The sequence below is a fragment of the Rana temporaria genome, chromosome 8 (genome assembly GCF_905171775.1).
Source record: "Rana temporaria chromosome 8, aRanTem1.1, whole genome shotgun sequence".
Classification (NCBI taxonomy): Eukaryota; Metazoa; Chordata; class Amphibia; order Anura; family Ranidae; genus Rana; species Rana temporaria.
This window is the reverse complement of record NC_053496.1, coordinates 126,403,703-126,426,980: the sequence shown is the minus strand read 5'-3', so window position 1 is coordinate 126,426,980 and position 23,278 is coordinate 126,403,703. Positions and strand designations below refer to the sequence as shown.

The 23,278-nt window shown below is 42.1% G+C and overlaps 1 protein-coding gene across 1 annotated transcript in view; it reads right to left on the bottom strand.

Annotated features, from left to right (window-relative positions):
* The window catches only part of RET (ret proto-oncogene), a 120,754-nt gene that overhangs the window by 25,386 nt on the left and 72,090 nt on the right, over positions 1 to 23,278 (bottom strand). The window contains exons 6-12 of the mRNA XM_040320675.1: positions 21,719 to 21,918; positions 16,057 to 16,312; positions 10,843 to 10,968; positions 9,382 to 9,492; positions 5,620 to 5,736; positions 2,257 to 2,513; positions 255 to 402 (exon numbers count right to left, since the gene is read on the bottom strand). Coding sequence (XP_040176609.1) covers positions 255 to 402; positions 2,257 to 2,513; positions 5,620 to 5,736; positions 9,382 to 9,492; positions 10,843 to 10,968; positions 16,057 to 16,312; positions 21,719 to 21,918 — 1,215 coding nt within the window. The remainder of the gene's footprint in view (positions 1 to 254; positions 403 to 2,256; positions 2,514 to 5,619; positions 5,737 to 9,381; positions 9,493 to 10,842; positions 10,969 to 16,056; positions 16,313 to 21,718; positions 21,919 to 23,278) is intronic.

Sequence of the window (23,278 nt, the reverse complement as noted above, 5' to 3'; positions counted from 1 at the left end):
GAGCGGTTGAACATGTGTGCTCCATTTTCTGGCTTTGGGAGTTTATCGTTTACCGACTTGTAGTGTGGTTGTGGGATGATATTATAAACAAATTATGAATCTCGATACCACTTTTAAAAGGTAAAAAGTTAGACATAACTTTTGATTCCCTTTTAAAAATCCATTTTACATTTTTATTATTAAAGTAAATTGTGGTGTGCGCCATGTAAATGTGTACAGCCGCACCATAGGGAAAAGACGTAAAAAATTCTCACCTTTTAACATTTTCACAGCCACTGTAGTATAACCAGCTTTTCCTTTTAGTCTAAATGCTGTTGCTTTAACCACCTTTCCAAATTCTCCTTCTCCAAGAGTTTTACCCAGGACCAGGTTTTTCCGGGGAAATTCCCACTTTGGATCCTCCTTATAGATAACAAAACACATAAACAGTTGATATTACAGCTGAACGAAGTTTCTTCTCACAGATGACATATCCATTTTATGAACTGGAATATAGCCTTGTTAAAGTTAAAACCAGACTAATGTTAGTTTGTTGAGCTATAGAAATCTCATTATTTTTTTTTTATCTACTCAGTCGTGTGGTACATAAACTTTTGGTGCAGAGAACCTGGAACTGTTAGGCCCCATACACACGATAGAATCCATCCGCAGATAAATCCCAGCAAATGGGTTTCTGCGGATAGATTCTATGGTGTGTACACGCCAGCGGATCTGTTTCCGCGGAGAAATCTCCTCTGGGATGGATTCCAGCAGATCGAATATTTGTTGTGCTGCACAACATATCCATCTGCTGGAATCCATTCCAACGGATGGATCCGCTCGTCTGTACAGACTTACAGGATCCATTCGTCCAAAGGGATTCCCCGCACGCGTCGTAATGATTTGACGCATGCGTGGAATTCCTTATATGACAGCGTCGCGCCCGTCGCCGCGTCATAATCGCGGCGACGGCGCGACACGTCATCGGCAGAGGATTTCCGCGCGGATTTCAATGGGATGGTGTGTACACTCCATCCCATCGAAATCAGCGGATATCTTTGAGAGGATTTATCCGTGGAAACGGTCCGCTGGACCGTATCTGCGGATAAATCCTCTCGTGTGTATGGGGCCTTAGTGTTCTATGTGGGGGTTTTGGTGTAGATAGAACAGACATAGATTAATATGTTAAAGATTATAAGAGTTTAGTGAACGGGTTTACATCTTCTTTAATCCCAAACACCAAACTTCATTGCAGTATATGAGCCCTAACAATCTATTGAGCTACCAGTAGCAAAAGCCACAAGGCCAAATGGAAGGCAGGATGCTGCCAATGTAAACAACTATATTTTCTTCTTCAAGCAGACCTAGACTAGATTTTTTTCATCTACTACATATGCATTCTGAGTACTGTGGAGGGGTCACTTGTAGGCATTTATTACCTCTCAAAAAGATTAAAGAACCCCCTATTTATTTAGATTTAATGTCCCTGCATCTCCAAAAGACTTGCATGTTCTTTGTTGAGGTATCAACCAAGATCGACATCTGCTTTCTAAACTAAGAAACGGGTCCATACATAACAGTCATGTGAACACCAATGCTTTTGGCTTTTGTGGTACATATTGTAACACACAGCTCAACCCCCCTGCAGTTGCCTCTTACTCTGTGACATGAAGCCGACTTATGACATCATTCAGACTGCCTCTTTCTGGTATACTTTGACAGACTTTGCTTATCCATTGTTATCCAAAAGGAGATTAAGAACTGATACTTAACACTTTTTAAAAATAATTTTTTTGTACATTGTGGCAATGCATATTTGACATTTGAAGTAGTAATACCTAGTAAGACTTCATTGCCCCCATCCTCTTGCACGTTTTATACTCAACTAATCTGGATTCAGTGAAATATCATTAAATCTGCCAAAATCTTCCCAATCAACATCTTAAATGTAATCTTATTTATTCTTATATAGAGTTTGCCCAGAGTACAAGCTCATGCTCCAGAGCTCTCCATAGGAGTGAATGTGAGTGCAGATCAGTGCTGGACTGGCTTATTGGAAAGCCGCCTTGTCAAGATTTTGACTATGGGCTGTGCAGTCTTATTGGCAATATCTTGCTAGATCAGGAACGGATGAGTAAAAGATTAGAAGGGGGTGGAAAAGGGGAGTTACCCTTTAAAGCTGAATTTTGATTGATTTCCCTGGGACTCGCAATTCTCCTTGCATTACCATAACATGATATATAATTTGAGACTTTGAGAACAAACAGAAAAACTTACAGGTATTTTAAACGAATCCACAGACACCTGGTTCTCCATAGAATCCAGAGATGGACGACGAGCATTGTTAGAGGAATAGCTGACTGGGTAAGACTGGGCAGGCCGGCGGAAAGTCATCTCAGCAGAAGCGATTGGAGGCTTGGGTGAGTTCTTATGATAGCGATGAATAAAATATGACGAGAGCAGCACCGAGATTATGAAGGACAGGAATACTCCACATGCTATGACTGTTTTACACATTTCGTCACACAGCGGAACTGTAGAGGAAATAAAACATTTAAATAAGTTTGTGTAAGTTTGCTTACTATTGAGACACAACTCTGGTTTCATCTTTGATTTTTTAGGGCAGTGGTCTCCAAACTGTGGCCTTGGGGCTGGATGTCACATTTTGTTTGCCTTTATCTGGCATTTAGCACACTACTCTTCCAACTGATTCCAATGATGAGACACCATTCCTCTCACTGACAGCATCAATGGGGCCCTATTTCTCCCACTGATACCAAAAAGGGGCACTATTCCTCTCAATACAACCAATGATGGTGCACTGCTTTCTTCCACTGACCACAGTCTGGCCTGCCTAAAGCCTGAAGGACAGTAAATTGTCCCTTTGCTTGGGGTTGATGTAATAAAACTGGAGGAAAAAGACCCAACAAAGTTGGAATAGTTGACAATGGCCGCTAGTTTCACCTTGTTTTATGAAAAACAAGAATTCTGATGAGTCACCAAAGCCAACAACAATTGTGTCCTCAATTTCCCAGTTTAATGCATCAGACCCTATATCTACGTCAGTCAATAGGACATCATGCATCTCAAATTGCAAATTCTTACATAAAAACAAGAATCTTTCTTTCAGAAATCAATTATTTATTTCTATGCACTGTAGGATGATTTCTGAACAACTTTGAAAAACAAACTTCCCTATTTCTGTAAATATATTGTACACCCAAAAATGAGTGCGACCTACTCCTTTATCACTTGGTTCCACAGCATACCTTGAGCACCTGTGCATGTGTAGAATTGTGTTAATGCCCAACTCCAGGAATTAGAAAAAAATCTACTCTTTCAGTGGGTCCTCCCGAACTGCAAGAGTTAAAATATGTTTAGGGGTACTGAAATAAGGATAAAGACTTATTCTGTGATCCAGCTGGGCCCCCCTGATGATTCCTTTGTAAACAAATCATGGCTGCAGTTGCTCTCGAACCTCCTCTACGTACAATGCAGAGTTACTACCCCCGCATCATAAGTGAAGACGGGAGACCACCTACTAATTGACCCTTTGTGAAGAAGAAGGCAGCGCTGGAGCTTACCTGAGTGGGGGATAGAATAGGTAACAATGCCTGTTCCTATACCACCTAGACATAACAAACTTTTAATTTGTGCAGTGCTGGGGAGCCGCATTGCAATCATAGATTTTTTTCTAATTTATGGAGTTGGGATTTACTGTAATTAGCATAGAAGAAAAAATGTTCCTTATATCTTTTGACTCTGGAGAAAAGTTTTCAGAACTGTGGGCCTAATCCACAAAAGGGATACGCCGGCGTATCTACTGATACGCCGTCGTATCCCTGTTTCTATCTATGGAACTGATCCACAGAATCAGTTTCACATAGATAGGCAGAAGATCCGACATGTGTAAGGGACTTACACTGTCGGATCTTAGGATGCAGTACCGCAGCCGCCGCTGGGAGCATTTCTCGTCGAAATGCCGCTTCGGGTATGCAAATTAGCACTTACGGAGATTTTACGCTTCGTTTTTTCTCCGTAAGTATGTTTGCCGTCGCAAAATTAGGGCTGCTTTTATAAGGCCTAAACTGTTTACACCTTGTAAAAGTAGACCATTCTATCCCGCGTCGCTGTCATTTTTTTTTTTTAATTTTTTTTTCCCGCCGCAACTCGTTTTTTTTTTTTACGCCCATCGCGATTCTCAAAACCCGGCGCAACGTAAAACCGCGCAAAGCACGTCGGGAAAATGACGTCGGGAGCATGCGCAGTACGTCCGGCGCGGGAGCGCGCCTAATTTAAATGGGACTCGCCCCATTAAATTAGGAACGCCTTGCGCCGGACGGATTTAAGTTACACTGCTCAAAATTTCTAGGTAAGTGCTTTGTGGATCGGGCACTTAGGTAGAGATTTTGCGGCGGTGTAACTTAAATGGGAAAAAATACGTTGCGCCGGGTTTTTGTGGATTAGGCCCTGTATACTTATTAATTATTGTTATTATAGTATGGAATAGAAATCTATATTAACAATTATTTCTCTTGCTTTTTTTTCAGAGAAATAATAAAGGCCCAGTATGATAAAGGACATATTTCTTGTATATCTTCATAACAGATATAGTGATATCATTAGCTTGCACTGACATTTCTGTGTACTGTATATGCCAAGGTTATATGAGTATCAGTGAGTGCAAGTTACTTTTTGACTTCTGCTCAAATTACTATTGCAACAATTACAAAAATAGTACATAAAACAATATAGCACCACATGAACCCTTCTTTCACACATTGCTAATAGTAGAACAAGTGCTATAAAGTATTTTAAAAAAAATTGTGCCCATTGGTTAAACCACTGATGGAGTAGTAAAAAAATCAACATCCACAATTTTTAACAAAGATCAGGGTTTTGGGTACATATACTGGACATAGAAACAAATGTAGTGCCCAAAATCATAAATTCATAATTGACAGTAAATACAGTATATACTAGGGGTCTCCAATCTTTCCAAACAAAGGTCAAGTTTACAGTCGTTCAAACTTTAGGGGGGCCAGACTGTGCCCAGTGGGACTAAACAATGCGTCATCTTTGGTATTAGGGGGAGGAATAGCGCCCCATCGTTGGTGTGAGTGGGAGGAATAGTGCCCCGATCAATAGTGTCAATGGAAGGAATTATGTCCCATTCTTGGTGTCCATGGGAGGAAGAGTACCCCATCATTGGTTTCAGTGGAAGGAATAGCACCTGATTGTTGGTGTCAGTGGAAGGAAATATGTCCCATTGTTGATGTCAGCAGGAGGAATAGTGCTCTATTGTTGATGTCAGTGGCAGGAATAATGCCTCATGGGTCAGAAATAGGCAAGCAAAGGGCCACAGTTTGGAGACCACTGGTATATACAATTAGGTGTGTGATAAAGATCAGACTAATTATAAGGGTATGTAAAAAATATTGTGACACTGTAACCCAGCAGTTACTTGAATATCTCTCAATAATAACCCAGAGATTCCCCATAAATCTTAAATTTTAATTGCACTGATACAGCATTAGATATGGTCAGCACTTAAAACATTTATTTTGGGTGGACTGAACCCTAAGTAACATAATATTTTCAGTCTCAATGAATGAATAAAAAGATGGAGAAATGATTTACCCTCTACAATGTTGTTCTCGCAGAAACACTTGTTAGGGAGAAAGCAATAACATGTGCCATGGCCTGCCTTAATTCCAGCAGGAATCCCTTTTTCATGACCACCAATGATATCCAGCTCTGATCAAAAAGAAAAACACAACATTAAATCAACAAAACCCGCAAAGATTTGCTTATAAGTTCAGTTAATGATGAGACCACAGGGAGCATAGTTTTGAAGAAGTTGCATATCCTGTCACCTTTAAGCACTGACCTGACTAAGCTGTCTTATGGGGTTCCAGGGTCACAAGTTTGCCTGAACAAAACTACAATTTCTTCCTTTGAGAAGTTACACCATTGTAATATATACCTATTTCTTATATGTATTACTCTATATACCTGGATTTCAACTTAAATCAACAGAAATCTAGGACAGAAGACTTTCTACGAGATTCAGAAATCAGCAATGGAAGACAAACTGATTATCTAAAGATCAAGTCCAGATTGGGTGTAAATTGAACTATACAAACAAAACAGCAAACTGTTAAGAGTGGATGTCCATTCAAAACATTTCTCTTTTAGGTTTGGATAAAATGGGAAAGGCTGCCAGAGTTTACTGCTATCCAGGGCTCCATTAAAATAATTTCCTCTTCCTTTCTGCCAGAGAAACAACAGTTTTATCAGACAGGAAGCGAGGGAAAATCTGCAAGAGGGACAATCGGATGGGGTCCTAGCCTTCTCCTACGCTACTAAAAAACATTTTATTTCAATATATATACTTATTTGAAATGTATTATGCACCTGGAGAGACATAGGCCTCGTACACACGACCAAGTTTCTCGGCAAAAAACAGCAAGAAACTTGTTGGGAGATATTTTTTTGCAGAGGAAACCGGTCGTGTGTACATTTTCATTGAGGAAACTGTCGAGAAACTCGACGAGCCAAAAAGAAAGCATGTTCTCTATTTCCTTGACGGGAATGGAGAAAATTGGCTTGTCGAAACGATGTGTTTCGCCCGTCGAGTTTCTCGGTCGTGTGTACGAGGCCATAGACATTTCAATAACAACTCCAAATTGGTCCTGTTATGACCTGAAACTTCTATACGCAGCAAACTGTCCACTGATAAACTGTGAATATAGCCCAATTGTCTCCTGCCTAAATTGGCCCTATTATATGGCAGTTGTGTTCAAAATAATAGCAGTCCAACATCACTTACCAGGTCAATCACTGTTTTTGGTATAAATGATATATCTACATGGCAAATAATTTATTAGTGCTTGTAGCAGAGTAATAGAATACAAACAGACCCAACAGTCATGAAATGCATGCAGCTGATTCTATGTAATTAAATCATTAATTGAAAGGGGCGTGTTCAAAATAATAGCAGTGTGGTGTTCAATTCGTGAATTTATTCAGTCTGTGATAAAAAAACAGGTGTCAAACAGATGGCCCCTATTTAAGGGCGAAGGCAGCAAATGTTGTACGTGACAATCTGAGTAAACTGGGTCGTTACAGACATTGTTCTGAAGAACAGCATACTTTGAGTAAAAAAGGTGATTAGAGAGGTGAAAATATATAGAGAAATGCAGAAACTGATAGACTGCTGAGCTAAAACGATCTTAAATGCTTTAAAACGGCAACCAAAACCAGAAAGGAGAGGAAGAAAACAGAAAACTACAATTCGAATGGATCGAAGAATAGCCAAAATGGCAAAGACTCAGCCAATGATCAGCTCCAGGGTGATGAAAGAAGGTGTAAAGTTAGATGGGAGTACAGTACCAAGTAGAAGATGCCTATGTGAAGCCAAGCTAGCGGCAGGAAGCCCCACAAAGTCCCATTGTTGAAAAAAGGGCATGTGCTGAAGAGGTTACAATCTGCCAAAGAACACATTGACTTGGCCTAATGATAAATGGCGCAACATTTTGTGGACTGATGAAAGCAAGATTGTTCTTTTTGGGTCTAGGAGTGGCAGACAGTTTGTCAGACAGCCCCCCAAACACTGAATTCAAGCCACAGTACAATGTGAAGGCAGTAAAGCATGGTGACACAAGCATCATGATATGGGGATGTTTCTCATACTATGGTGTCGGGCCTATTTATCGCATACCAGGGATCACGAATTAGTTTGAATAAGTTAAAATACTTGATAAGGTCATGTTGCCTTATGCCAAAGAGGAATTGCCCTTGAAATGGTTATTTCAACAAACAACAACCCCAAACACACCAGTAAGTGAGCAGCATCTTCGTTCCAGACCAACAAGATTAATGTTATGGAGTGGCCAGCCCAATTCCCGGACCTTAATCCAATAGAATACTTGTGGGGTTCCACCAAAAATGCTGTTTCTGAGGTAAAACCAAGAAATGCAAAGGAATTGTAGAATGTAGTGCAATTGTCCTGGGCTGGAATACCTATTCACAGGTGCCAGAAGTTGGCCAACTCCATCCATGCAACACAGATGTGAAGCAGTTCTCGGAAACAATGGTTATACAACTAAATATTAGTTCAGTGATTCACAGGAAAGCTAAAACTTCAAGCTTTGTTCAGTTTATTCAGTAAATGTTTGACTTTGTAAAGAAAAATGCAGACACTGCTATTTTTTGGAAAAGCCTAATATTCTTTTTTTCTTCACTTTCTGTAAAGTAATAACAAATTTTAAACATTTCTCTTCAAGCTGTGTTCCCAATGCATATGCGTGTATGGAAATAAAAGCTATTATAAGGATTTTAATCTTTACTCACTTTTTTAAACACAGTGGGCCAGATTCTCAGAAGAGTTACGACGGTGTATCTCAGGAAATCTCTGTTTCTGAGCCCGGGTATCTATGCGAGTGATTCCTAGAATCGTTTTCGCATATATACGGCCAAGATCCGACAGGTGTAAGTCACTTACACCGTCGGAGCTTAGATGTAATGCAACGCCGGCCGCTAGGTGGCGTTTACGTTCAGGTCTCATTTGACTATGCAAATGATACGCTGATTCCCGAACGAATTTGCGTCGTGTACTCGTCGCTTACGTCGTTTCCGTAAGCGTAAGGTTACCCCTGCTATATGAGGGGTAACCTTACGCCAGTCCGCCGTATGCCATGTTAAGTATGGCGTCGGGTCCGCGTCGTATTTTTCCGTCGGTTACGTCGTTTTCCTAAGTCGTTCTTGAATACGACTTAACGTTAATGACGCACACGTCGGCGTCATTGACGTTTTCCGTCGTGAGCTGGAGCATGCGCACTGGGCTATTTTTCAGCCCGGCGCATGCGCAGTTCAATCGGCGCGGGGGGCGCTTAATTTGAATGCAAGCCGCCCCCTTCGAATTACGCGGCCATACGCTGGGCCATTTACACTACGCCGCCGCAAATTATGGAGCAAGTGTTTGGGGAATACGGCACTTGCTCCTGTAAGTTGCGTTGGCGTAGTGTAAATGGCTTACACTAAGCCAACGCAGATTCTTAGAGAATCTGGCCCACTGCTATTATTTTTAACACAACTATACAAATGCATTAGAGATAGGGACTTTAATAGAACCTATAAATGTATATCGATAGAGATATCATCTCCTTGAAATATATATAAATAAAGAATATAAAAAAAAAAAAGAGATTGGGACTTTAGCCTGTAAAATCCTTTGGGACAGGGATTGATGTGAACGCTGAGTAAATTGTTGGCGCTAGATAAATACCTGTATTAAATCGTTTTATGTATTTTTTTACATACAGTTTTCAGTAATTTTTATGTTTCTTATACAAAAGCATATCATACAAAGGTATACTTGCTACAGTTCAAGAAACACACTTGTGCAGTCCTGGGGGCAGATTGATGGATCTTTGCTCTCCACAGAATCACAGTTGCCATCAGGGCATGTTGCGGTACTTGGGGTACAGGTAGAATAGTTTTTGCTGATACCTTGGAAAGTAAATAAGAATAAAGAATGTTGGAGAACAGGGGCAACAACGACAATTCAATAAGGCATTTGTAAGACTTTTCTGGCTGTATGAATGTAGCTGGAAAATTATAAAAGCACTACAATATTTATATTTTAAGCTGGTCATAGATGGAACCATATTCAGACAGTTCAGCAGGGACCAGCCGTATTTGGATCTGTGTGTGGTCACTCCTGCTCAACAAAAGTTGATCGCTAAATTGACATTTGTCGAACGGACATGCTGGAAAACTTTTGTTAATCGGCAGCTAATGCCAATGAGCGGCAGCCACTGATCAGTGTGTTCGGATAGCAGCGGTGGTCCCGGGACAGAAATTCCTCCATCCACCTCACTTGTGTGAATGGGGGGAAATTCATTTTTCTTTTGTTTGATCAACTCCCTGGCTGAACAAAATTAAATTATTTGTCCATGGACAGCAAATTCTAATTATTCTCATTTATGGCACCTTTACTGTATGGCTCTTCCATTGCATCAAATTAATAAATAAATACCGCCAGATAGGTAAAGAAAAGTGAAGGTACATAAGACCTCGTTTGTGTTAGAGAAAATTGTTAATTATGTCACATGTGTGATTATCGTGTCACATTTTTGAGACAATTTTGTGCCAAAACTTGTGATCCTCTGGAACTGATATTTCCATTACTCGCACAACAGCTCCAAGTTGAGAAATTCTACCTATAAAACTCCACTAAAGGAGGGATGCTTGTGACATTTCTGTAAGAGTTGCGGCACATTCATATACAAATAATCAGATCTGTGGGAGGGAGGGGTTTGGCTGAGAAAATTATTTTATCTTCCTGTAAAGTTGCTTCAGTTAAGACAGTGATCCGACTTTGGAGGCGACTTCCATTGAAATCTAGTGGTTCAAGTTGCCTAGAAGTTGCCTAGAAGTTGCCTTGAAGTAGTACAGGAACCTTTTTTTGAAGTCGGAGCGACTTCAGTAGTGTACATTAAGATGGCTCTCATTCACTTCAATGGAATTTCTCATGTCGCGCGACTTGGGGTGACACAAGTCGGATCCCAAGTCGCTGTAATGTGAACCGGCACTTACGCACATGAATTTGCCATTTGTTGCACTACCGTGAAATAGACTTCTAAAGACTATCTATGACATTCTTTATGAGCTTCTGGGTATATGAGATTTTCTAAGCATTTTTATCCATTATCTGGCTAAATGAAACCAGCATTTCTGACTAATCTGCTATAGGTGTTTCTTTATGCAGTTTTTAAGGCAGTCATCATATAGAATTTATAAAACATTACAGCCATTGTTATCTGTTGGGACAAGTGTGACCAAATAAATGCATTTTACCTTCACCATGTCCCTGTCTCCATTGGCACCGTCCGGTGAGGGAGCCCAGTCCCCCACACATCTCACACTCGTCTTGATGCTTGTTCCCTGAGCAGGAGCGAGGACAGTCCTCATCCGTTTTTTTAGCTGGATAACACAAGCACAGATTTTTTTTTTTTTAAATCTATATCATATTCTGAACATAATTAGACTTGTATTTTATTAGTAGATAATTTAAAGCCCAACTCAAGAAATTAGACAAAATCTTTCCTTGCAGTAGGGCCCCCTCCCCTGCACTGCAAGCGTTGAATGTCCATGGGGTCTAAGAGCAGTTGAAGAGGATGTAGTACTTACCTTACCCCTGCTCTCAGGGCTGATCCTAGGCAGGGTGCACAGGATGCATTGCACCCAGGTGCCTGCAGAGGGGGGGGGGGGGCGCCGAACATCTAACAGACTCTCTAACAGAAGCCCTCTCTGTGTTTGGCCCTGCCTGCTCTGGCCAGGTCCAGCGCTCTTCTTCTCGCTCTGTATTATAAGGTACAATGCGGGGCTAATGTGGAGGAGGCAGGAGTACAACCGCAGCTGGGAGTGCCTTGGAGAAGAGGCTGCCTGGGACAGGTGCCACGCTTTCAGGACCCGGCTGAATCTGTGACCTCTGCTGTTTCTGGCAGTGTCTCTTCTTGCTGGACAGCTCCCTGGACAATCCCTAAATGATCTTGCCTTGAACCTTGTTTCTCTTGAACGTTGAACCTCCCATGAACTTCCTTTTTTAGCAATGCCTTTGCACTTCCTGTTTGCAGATTATTGTGTTCTCTCTTGCCATTATATCAGTCTTGTCACTCCTGCGGCCATCCATAGCTTTGCTACCACTCGTTACTGATATTTGACTTGTTCCTCAACAAAGCTTCTGCTTGATTCCAACCCGCAACCACTTGTTACTGACCTTTGGCTTGTTTACTGACTACGCTTCTGCTTATACCTACCTGCTATGTCTGCTGCTGGATCCTGGCTTGATCACTTCCTTGTGGAGCGATCCTGAAGACCACAACCTGGTACTAACATGTAGCAAAACCCATCTCCACCATCAGGAGCTCTGGTAAATACAGATTATTACTTAGACTCTGTACCTCAGGTGAGCCTGTGTCATCCGCCAGGGTGACCTGCTTCTGTACTTGTCCAGCTAGTTGATGGGAGCAGCTATAGCGACTGGTCTCCAACCCCTGACCATTATATTTGCTTGAGTGTGGAAAAGGGTATTGCCTCTTATTCCTGAATGCAATACAAATAGTATACCTGCTCAACCAGGTTTCTCGTGCCGCGTACACACGGTCGTTTTTTGTGATGAAATAAAACGACATTTTTCAAAACGTCATTTAAAATTACCGTGTGTGGGGAAAACGTTGTTTTATGTCTTCTGAAAAACGACAAAAAAAAATTCGAACATGCTTCAATTTTTTATGTCGTTTTTCAAAACGTCGTTTTTTGTGTCATTTTAAATGATAGTGTGTGGGTAAAACGACGTTTAAAACAACGTTTTTAAACCCGTGCATGCTCAGAAGCAAGATATGATGCGAGCTTGAATGGAACAGAGTGCCGTTGTAAGTGCTGAACGTAACCGCGCTTTACTAGAGCATTTTGAAAAAACGATGGTGTGTAGGCAACGTCGTTTTTTTAACCCTCCTGGCAGTATCCCCGAGCGTGACTCGGGGTGGATTTTTTCTGCTATAATCGGTATCCCCGAGTCACACTCGGGGTAGATATGCAGAGCCTGCAGCGTGCGCTGGCTTACCTTGTCCTGGATCCAGCAATGCCACCGCGCTGTGTGAGCGAGCGGGACCTCGCTCGATTCACACAGCGTCCTCCTGTGCCGTCGATCTCCGTTCCCTGCGACGTTATGACGCACGGGAGCGGAGATCGGGGCCAAATTCAAAAATGTAAACAAACACTATACATACATTATACTGTAATCTTATAGATTATAGTACTGTATGTAAAAAATACACACCCCCCCCCCCTTTTCCCTAGTGGTCTGCCCATTGCCCTACATGTACTTTTATATAATAAAAACTGTTCTTTCTTTCTGCAAACTGTAGATTGTCCATAGCAACCAAAAGTGTCCCTTTATGTCAAAAATGGTTTTAGATCAGCTCAAAAACAGCGATAATAAATTATAATCACTTGCAGAATTGTGCGATAGCGATTTGTGGGGAAATTCGTCATAAAAAAATAAAAATAATGACAGCGACAATTTTACAACTGAGAAAATTTCAGTGATTTTGATTTGATTACATTATTGAATAATTGTTATTATAATTATATTATTATTTGTTATAATTATTTATAATTATTTATTATATTATAATTTATAATTTTGTTTTAAAAAAAATGTCATACCCGGGATGCCTATTAGACTCTTGTTTGGTCAGATTTAAGTGAGTTATTCCTAAGAATTACAGGCCTACAGTATAAAATGCCAAATTTCCTTGCAAATAATTGTACCGCTTTTGGTACGTAATTCCAGACAGAATTATACCGCCAGGGAGGTTAAAATGAAGTTTGAAAAACGTTGTTTTTTTTCATGAGAAAAAGACAAAAAAGGACCGTGTTTACGCGGCATAAGACTTTGCAGGGGGATGCTGGTTTACAGAAGGACATCCGTCTGTCCACATATCTAATGGTAAGAGAATATATCTTGCACACAGTGTTCCTGTCCAAAAATACTTTGTTGTAGATCAGGCAAATGCATTAAAAAAGGGGATGCAGTCCACTAATGTGTTTCAACTGGCTTGCAGCCTTAATTATAGCCGATAGCACTCCTAGACGAAACAAGCAGTTAACCGTTGCAGTGCGGGGGTTCATTCTTGGAGTTGGGCTTTAAATAGCAACATATTTATTTAGAAAAAAGCCTACAAAGACCTGGAAATTAGTCGAGACAACGTTTACTCTGCACCCTGGATATTTCATTCATATACAGTACATGCATCCCATAAGGTAATTAAAAAGCCTTGTTATCAGTAGAGAGGAAATACATTGCCCTGAGTATGTGCCATGTGATGGACATTGGGAAATGCATTTCTCTGAATAGAAAAAGTGGTTACAAGCTGTGGTGGTGCATCCATAGTGGGCACAGGAGCGCCGCCTGCTCTCTCCTGCACCCACTTACTGAACAATACATAGATTCGTGGATTGCATGAATCTATGTATTGTCGCTGCTGCCGCCCACTATTCAGGTGGTGTGGTCCCCTGTTGAGCACCGGCTTTCTGAATAACAGCGGTGGGTGTCTTTTGGAAGTGTCTTTCAGAGCCAGCGGCTCTGATAGGCTTACCGATTACAGCCTGTGGGCTCTAATTGGCTTCCAAATGGTTAACCAGAGGGCGCACAGGGTGTGCATTCCCTGGTTAACACTAAGGCCCTGTACACACGACCGAACATGTTTGCTGAAACTGGTCCGCGGACCAGTTTCAGCAGACATGTTCGGTCGTCTGTACAGCCGAGCGGACAGGATTCCAGCGTACATTTGCCCGCCAGACCATTTTCGAGCAGGCAAATGTTTCTAAACTTGCTTAGAAACATGCCCGCTGGAATCCTGTCCGTCGGACATGTTCGGTCGTCTGTACAGACTTACCGTACATGTCCGAGCGGCCGCCATCCCTCGCATGCGTCGAATGACTTCGACACATGCGTGGAAGCATTGAAATGCCAGGGCCGCGCACGTCGCCGTGTCATCGTCGCGGCGATGGCGCGGCCTCGTCGCCGCGTATCGTGTACGCGCGGATTTCTGTATGATGGTGTGTACAGACATCATACAGAAATCTCCGGGCGGGCATGTACGCTGAAAACGGTCCGGCGGACCGTTTTCATCGTACATGTTTGCCCGTCTGTACAAGGCCTAACACGTGTCTCAGCCAATCCGGTTCACCGGGTCTGGTTACTGGTCACCTGATTGGCTGAAGCAACATCGAGGGCGGGAGAAGACATCAAGGGAGCGTGGAGGAGGATGGCATTTTACAGGGGGCAAACTGGCGGCATTTTACAGGGCAAACTGGCGGCATTTTACAGGGCAAACTGGTGGCAATTGATGGGCACAGTGGTGGCAATTGATGGGCACAGTGGCAACATTTGATGAGCACAGTGGCGACAATTGATGGGCACAGTGGCGACAATTTATGGCACATTGGCTGCGTTTGATGGCACAGTGGCGACAATTGATGGCACAGTGGCTGCGTTTGATGGCACAGTGGCGACAATTGATGGCACAGTGGTGACAATTGATGGCACAGTGGCTGCGTTTGATGGCACAGTGGCAACAATTAATGGCACAGTGGCTGCGTTTAATGGCACAGTGGCGACAATTGATGGCACAGTGGCTGCGTTTGATGGCACAGTGGCGACAATTAATTGCACAGCGGCTGCGTTTGATGGCACAGTGGCGATAATTAATGGCACATCGGCTGCGTTTGATGGCACGATGGCGACAATTAATGGCACAGTCGCTGTGTTTAATGGCACAGTGGAGACAATTGATGGGCACAGTAAGGCTGCAATTGCTGTTTTTTTTTTCATTTGTTTGCACCCCCCCAAAAAAAAATTGGAGCACCAGCCGCCACTAGTTACAAGACTCTTCTTCCTGGGAAGGTATGTTGTGAAAGAGAGGAGCCTTTTGATTGCCTAATAAATCACCCACTATATATGATAACGTCTTTAATGCAGGCTGTACATATTACTACACCCATTGCATTGCATACTAACCTGCCAAACTATCCTGGTATACATAAAATCAATTTAATGAACTGTTTACCCAGCGCAACGTACCTAAAATGGCATACCAATAAACAAACCAAATGCACCTGCACTAAAGTGCACCTCAATACAAAAACGTTAATGATAATGACCAGAAATTCCAGAAATAAGATACCTTCCCTAGTTTTGTCAATGCAACACATCACAAATAGCATGATCCCAAAGCACAAAGCATTCTCCTCTTTGTGTTGTGGTGTGATGAATTGTACAAAATAGTGCAGAATGTATTGTTTTGTATATTGAGGACCCATCTAAAGTTAACGGCTGCCTTAATGCAATGCACTGTAACTTAAATAATGTAACTTAAATAAATAAAGGTGTACATGGGCCTTAATGCCGTACAATTCAAGTATACATCCTTGTAGAAAATATATAAAAAAATCAATAAAATATTTGAAACAGGAAAATATATTAAAAAGGGAGTTTATACTCACGTATCCCCACTATAATTACTGTAACCTGGGCTTTAATTGGGTTCTTGAGCTCCGCATTGGATACGGAAACGCTGCACATGAATTCCTTTTCACTGTGATTCACCAGAGCAACCGGGTCATGAACATACAGAGTTGCAAACATTTCTTCTGCTTCCTTTTGGATAGCAATGAGACGTGTGTTGTTCGGTGTCTGTAACGTGTAAGTCACATTGACTCCTTTCAAGAGTTCACAGTTTTCAATGCACACTCTTCCTACCTGGGGTAAAACAGAAAAAATACCAGTTACAATTTTTTTTTGCTCGTCTTCTAAAACATGTAGACCAAGTTACTCGCAATCCAAGGTTTTACTGTATTTATCTTTCATCGTTAATGGGCGTAATATGATTTATTTTGTTTTTGATAGAGTAAAAGTTAAGTTGATGTATTAGAACCCTTGTGAAGTTCTTATTGCTGCCTCTCAGTCCCCATTGGGGAGATTCCACCACTCTATTTGTCCTGGTGACCACCGTCAGTGTTACAGGTAGTTAAAGCGGAGTTCCACCAAAATATGGAACTTCTGCTTTTTGACACCCCCCCCCTTCCGGTGTCACATTTGGCACCTTTCAGGGGGAGGGGGGAGCAGATACCTGTCTAATCCAATCCACGGCCCCTCCTCCGGCCCCCGCACTGGGAGACACACAGGTCCCAGAAGACAGCAGGGACCAGTGAGATAGCATGCATGTGCAGTAGTGAACCAAGAAGTGAAGCCGAAAGGCTTTACTTCCTGATTCCCTTACCGAAGATGGCGGTGGCAGCAACCGAGAGCCGAGGGGCAGATCGCCTTCGGGTGCTGCCATCGTGGGTGCCCTGGACAGGTAAGTGTCCTAATATTAAAAGTCAGCAGCTGCAGTATTTGTAGCTGCTGACTTTTAATTATTATTTTTTACCTCGGAACTCTGCTTTAAGGGAAAGCCAGAATTTTACAGTTGTCGTCAGAACAAGAGGTCATGGGAACTCTTCCAATGGTAAAACCTGTCCGGGTGACAACCCTAAAATAGTTCCCCTCTTTATGTACACATTCCACATTCCAAATAACTGACCAAGGTTTTAAAGCTGAAATTTATAATGCACATATTTTGCCTTACTCAGTTGCCTTACTCCCCTTCATCAAGAAGACTTTATTTTAGATCAAGCGATGCCATCAGTGATGTCAGTGAGGTCTCTGTGCTTCCCTATAAAAAGCAAGCATATAGGGGCTGGCGAGAGGTACCAGCCGGATGCTGTACATAGCTTCCTAAAAATATCTAAGCACCATGGCTCAGTTCTCCTTTAAAGAGCTATCAGCCCTAATGTAAGTAGTGGGCTTCCTCCTGGGAAGAGTTATGCAAATTTAAAAATGCCTTGATGGGTGGATATCAGTCTGGAGGAGCTGTTGTTCCTAGACAGACGGCATTTGCATGCAGACCAGCCTACATAAAGCTCACATGATGCTTAGCCTTAGATTTGAAAGAACACAAATACAATAAGTAAATGAGAATGGGCCAGGGTAGGTTAGGCTGGAGAGGAACGGCTAGATGATGCTGGATGTCCCCCAGTCAAGAAATGAGGAGCGCTTTATGTGATTTGCTGCAACTTCTAAAATGCACACTGTGAGAAGCTTACCTTTTGCAGTGAAATCAGAGTAAGCAGACTTTGTAGGAGAGCAGGCCGTGCCACTGGGCAAAACTGGATGTAATGCTTTAATTCTTTACAGCTTCATCCAAAACAGAATAAAAGTTTAACTATACCTAAACTTTAATGCAGACCTGTCATCCATGAGTTTTTAAAAGTAAGCATTCTGTAAAAACAGCAGATGACCACAAGATTGGTATAATTTGCATTAATGATGAAAGCTTCCTCTGTGCACCTCTCTGATTTAGTTTCACTTCAGCTTCAAGACTAAGCCTGGCAACTACTATACTACTGTTCAATGGGGGCACCCTGACTGCCTACTGGACTGAAATAGCAACTGGCTAGTAATAATCCAGACAGGGCCGATCCTAGGCAGGGTGCACAGGGTGCTTTGCACCCAGGTGCCTGCAGAAGTGGGGGCGCCAAAGTGTCAGAGTTCTCCCCTCCCTCCTTGTTTGTGACCATCCAGAACTAGTGTTCTGAGCATAGGTGTGTGTCCGTCCAGAAATGGTGTGTGAGCATAGGGCAGCCTGCCCAGCCTGGCAGTGCTCGGGGGAGAGGCCACGCCTCTTCCTGACACAATGGTTCTAGTTTTCAGTGCCTCCCCCTCCCATCTCTCTCTTAAGCTGCACAGAGAGAGAACCAAGGTGAGTCACAGTGTTCAGTACTCAGTGTACTGGGGGATGGCATCCCCAGCATCCTTTTACACATGCTTGAGCTGCCCCTGCTCTAGATGTTTTATGGCATGATAGATTGCATAGGATACACAGCCCATGTCCCTACCTGCGCCTCAGTAGTCTGTCTACAGATGAGATGTATAATGAAATGTACCAAGAGCCCTTTCACACTGACAGTGCGGGGGCGTTGGCAGTAAAGCGCGGCTAGTTTTAGTCCTCCAGGTCCCAATAAAGTACTCTGCTTCTCTTCCTGTATTGTGTTTATTGTTAAGAGATCATGTATGGATCCCAGAGTAATGAATACTTTGTGGGGGAGCATCTCTGTGGTTGAGACGTTGCCATAGAAACATTTGTAAAGCGAGGAGTTAGTAAAATGACCATGCCCATGTGGGGGCACCAGAAATATTTCTGCACCCAGGCACCTGTGACCCTAGGATCGGCCCTGAATCCAAAAGTCAAGCCTTCCTACCAAGATGAACCTATAAAAGGCTTTCTTGGGTCATAACAGTAATGCAATGAAACTTGCGGTGTCTGTCCTCAGTGAGGACTTGGAAAAACTGCCAGGTTCACTTTAAAGAATAAACCTTCAGACAATGCCATTTGCAGTAAAATTCAATGTAAGACAAACAGCTCAAAAAAGAGGAAGATTTTTGGGATTCTGGACACGATTTCACCAATACATTTATAAAATTTATTTCGCTGACATGTGACCCAGATGTCCACTGGTTTCTGCAGTGAGTACAAATTAGAGTTGCAAAAAACAATAAATTAATGGCTGAAAACACAAACTCTCCTGAAAAGAAAGAACAGTCCATTTATTAGTTGTAAAGTGGTGGTCAGCCAAGAAATGAAGGTCACCTGGAGGATGGCAATGTGCATTCTACATCAAGACATAAAGGAGCGCTTCAGATGTTAATATTCTACCATCAATTTTTAATAAAAAAAAATATTGCAGATAAAATGTACAACTACAGAAGACATTCTTTCTCAGCCTCTTTACCCCCAGCAAAACCCTTGAAATAATTTTCAGGTCTCAGGAAACCCCTATTTAAATAAATTCATTGGGGGTCAATGGGAAGAATGCCTCTTACATTGGTGGTCAGTGTAAAAAAATTCTCGCTTACAGTGGTGGCCAGCATGCAACTTTTACTGACAGAAAAAAAGATTTCTGCCAAATGGTGCTGGACCCAAAACTATATAGGTATCATTAGGTAGGAAGTCAGTCAGCTATAGATCAAGGAGCCCCCAGAAACTTCCGGAGGAACCATAGGGTTCCACACAACACCAAATGATGCTGGACCCAAAACTATGTAGGTATCATTAGGTGGGAAGTCAGTCAGCTATAGATGAAGGAGCCCCTAGAAACTTCCGGAGGAACCATAGGGTTCCACAGAACACCGAATGGTGCTGGAACCAAAATTTGTAGGTATCATTAGGTGAGAAGTCAGTCAGCTATAGATAAAGGAGCCCCTAGAAACTTCCGGAGGAACCATAGGTTTCCACACAACACCAAATGGTGCTGGACCCAAAACTATATAGGTATCATTAGGTGGGAAGTCAGTCAGCAATAGATAAAGGAGCCCCTAGAAACTTCCGGAGGAACCATAGGGTTCCACACAACACCAAATGGTGCTGGACCCAAAACTATGTAGGTATCATTAGGTGGGAAGTTAGTCAGCTCTAGTTCAAGGAGCCCCTAGAAACTTCCAGAGGAACCTTAGGGTTACACAGAACACCGAATGATGCTGGACCCAAAACTATGTAGGTATCATTATGTGGGAAGTTAGTCAGCTATAGATAAAGGAGCCCCTAGAAACTTCCAGAGGAACCATAGGGTTCCACACAACACCAAATGATGCTGGACCCAAAACTATATAGGTATCATTAGGTGGGAAGTTAGTCAGCTATAGATCAAGGAGCCCCTAGAAACTTCCAGAGGAACCTTAGGGTTACACAGAACCCTGGTTGAGAATAGCTGGCCTAGATGCTTAAAAGCTCATATTGCCATCCTGGATACATGTAAGCTCATTACTTACAACAGCCAGGTTTTGTAGAACTTGGAAGTGCAGTCGCTGTAGATCTGAGGGGGACATGCAAGGATAATAAAAAACAGCATTTTAGCTTGCACATGATTGGATGATAAAATCAACAGAGCCTCCCCTCATTTCAGATCGTCCCCTCAGATCTACAGTGACTGCACTTCCAAGTGCAATTGCAGTGCAGAGTGGATTTGCTTTTATTAAATCAACCCCAATGTGTCCTCTTGGTTCCAGCACTTACATCCACAAGCCACACAACCACAGAATCATGTAGCATGTTGTTGTGCTCCCACCCACAAGGAGAATGCTTCACGCTAGCTATGTTAAATATGAAAAGTTTATAGTTAAACTAGCAGTAGGTTGTTAAGCCAATTCCCCTGCAAAAGTGCTAAAGCCCACCGTACATAGATTACAGCGATGGAGGTCCCATAACCTCTGTTCCACCTCAGCAGCTCCATACTTATTGCTCCACAGGCCACGTCAGAAAACACACACCTAGTCAGATTCCATTAGTTGTAAGCCCAGTCTATTATGGGTCACGCCAAACACCGTGAACCCAAAAATCAATGGTTATGAGGAGCACAGTCTCACAGGGGAACCAATCTTACAACTGCCAAGTCACCGGGCTAACACCTATTTCCTGACCAGGCATATAGAGACTCAGTCCAAATGCTCCTTTAACTCCTCTTTACTGCACAGGAACTTGTATCACTACAGTCCATAAACACATTATTCGATTCTACATGACTGGCTAATTCAGATTTCTTGTCCACCAACAGGATTTTCATTTATTAGAATCTTCCAGCTATGTTGATGGGGCCCACATGGATATTTTACATTCTAAACCGAGACCCTAATGCCCCGTACACAAGATCGGACCTTTGTCCGACCAAATTCACATCGGAATTCCGGCGGAATTCCATCGGAGTGAAATTCATCTGAATTTCTCCGATGGCACGCACACACGGTCAGAATCTCCGATGGAAAAGGCCAACTCAATATTAAACCCTACGGACTGAGACTGGGATGCCATTTAGGTTCATGTGCGTTTACAGGCAGGTGTCCCAATACTTTTGACAATTTAGTGTCTGGACTCGCTAATTGTTTTGTTTACAGTTAACAATTAAAGTGGGGCATCAGTTGAATCATGCAGATTATATGATCATATTTACTGTATTTCTGGCTAAAATTGACTGTTACACCATAGCTATAGTGGATTTTCAGTTGCCTACAGTTTTGAACACCTGGCAGACCATTCACTATGCATGCATATACAACATTATGTTTAGGAATTACCTGGGCGAAACGGTCAGCATTTCGGTTCAGAGTAAACTGGTAAGTAGTATCAGTAAACTGAATTTCTACCGGCAGGATAGTGACATTAAAATACAACAGTACGACTCCTCCAGGATTATGGTATTCTGTATCATTCACCAAAACAATGACTTGTATGGACATATTTTTGGTTATGGGTACTCCTTCCTTCAGCAGCAGCTCTGTTATAGACATATAAAAGGCATATTATACAATTATACTTTGTGTAATGCACTGAAGCCACAATGTAAACATACTTAATAGCAACCCATCATAAGCCCTTATTTGCCCTCTCTAGTTGTTGGCTGGCTTTGTCTGCTGTACTAGATGGTCAAAATTCTAGATACTGGATTATAGAGTTTCTGCAAGGCTAACAATGTACACTCCCAGGCCATTTTATTGGGTACACCTGTTCAATTGCTTGGTAACACAAATTGCTAATCAGCCAATCACAGCCAATGGTATCAGAAAGGGGAAGAAAGGAGATTTAAGTGACTTTTAACGTGGCCCGGTTGTTGGTGCCAGACGGCTGGTCTGAGTATTTCAAAAATGTATGATCTACTGGAAATTTCATGCACAACCATCTCTAGGGTTTACAGAGAATGGTCCTAAAAAGAGAAAATATCCAGTGAGCGGAAGTTGTGTGGACAGAAATGCCTTGTTGATGTCAGAGGTCAGAGGAGAATGGGCAGACTGGTTCCAGATGATAGAAAGGCAACAGTAACTCAAATAAGCACTTGTTACAACTAAGATATACATGATGTACATGGTGGAATCGATGTACGACGGTCGCAAGCGATCGTTCTTCGCAGAGACAGAACGGGGATCTGCCAAAGTAAACTGGTTGATTTCCAAAGTTTTATGCCAATTTGCACATGTGTGAATGGAGCCTAAGGAACCAAAAGTGAACCAGCCCATTTTTTTGTCCGAATTTCGTGTATTTTCGTTATCGTTTTAACAAATGGAAAACGAACGCGCAGAATCCGATATCCGAAAGATTTGATATAAAAAAATGCTTTATTTTTATTTTCGTTGCTACAACATTTCGATATAGATAGGAGATTCAACATGACGCTGACAATAGCGATCTGTGTCTATCGAATCTGCGGTCGAATGTGCCTAACCTTAACTCTATTTGTCCAAGATTATTCTACATAGAGAGGAAAGATTCGACATTATAGAGAGGAAAGATTCAACATTACAGAGACAGTGTTGGGTTAGACCATTCCACATGAACGACGAAGATTTGATGAAGCAGCAAAAAACATACAAACGCTGAATCTGTCATTGAAGGCTTATGGTGTCTGTCGAAAGTTCTAAGAAGATTCGACAAGCAGCTAAACTGTACGACGCCGCAATCATACATTTCCGGTCACATGCTCGGCCCATAGGCTTTAGAACAATTTGAATGTTTGTTGACTAGTAATAATAATTTATAAATATAATTATTACTAGTGTCATACAACATTAGAATTCTTCTATAGCTTGTAGGCGGAACATTCGACCGGAAATGTACGATAGCGGCGTCGTACAGTTTATTTG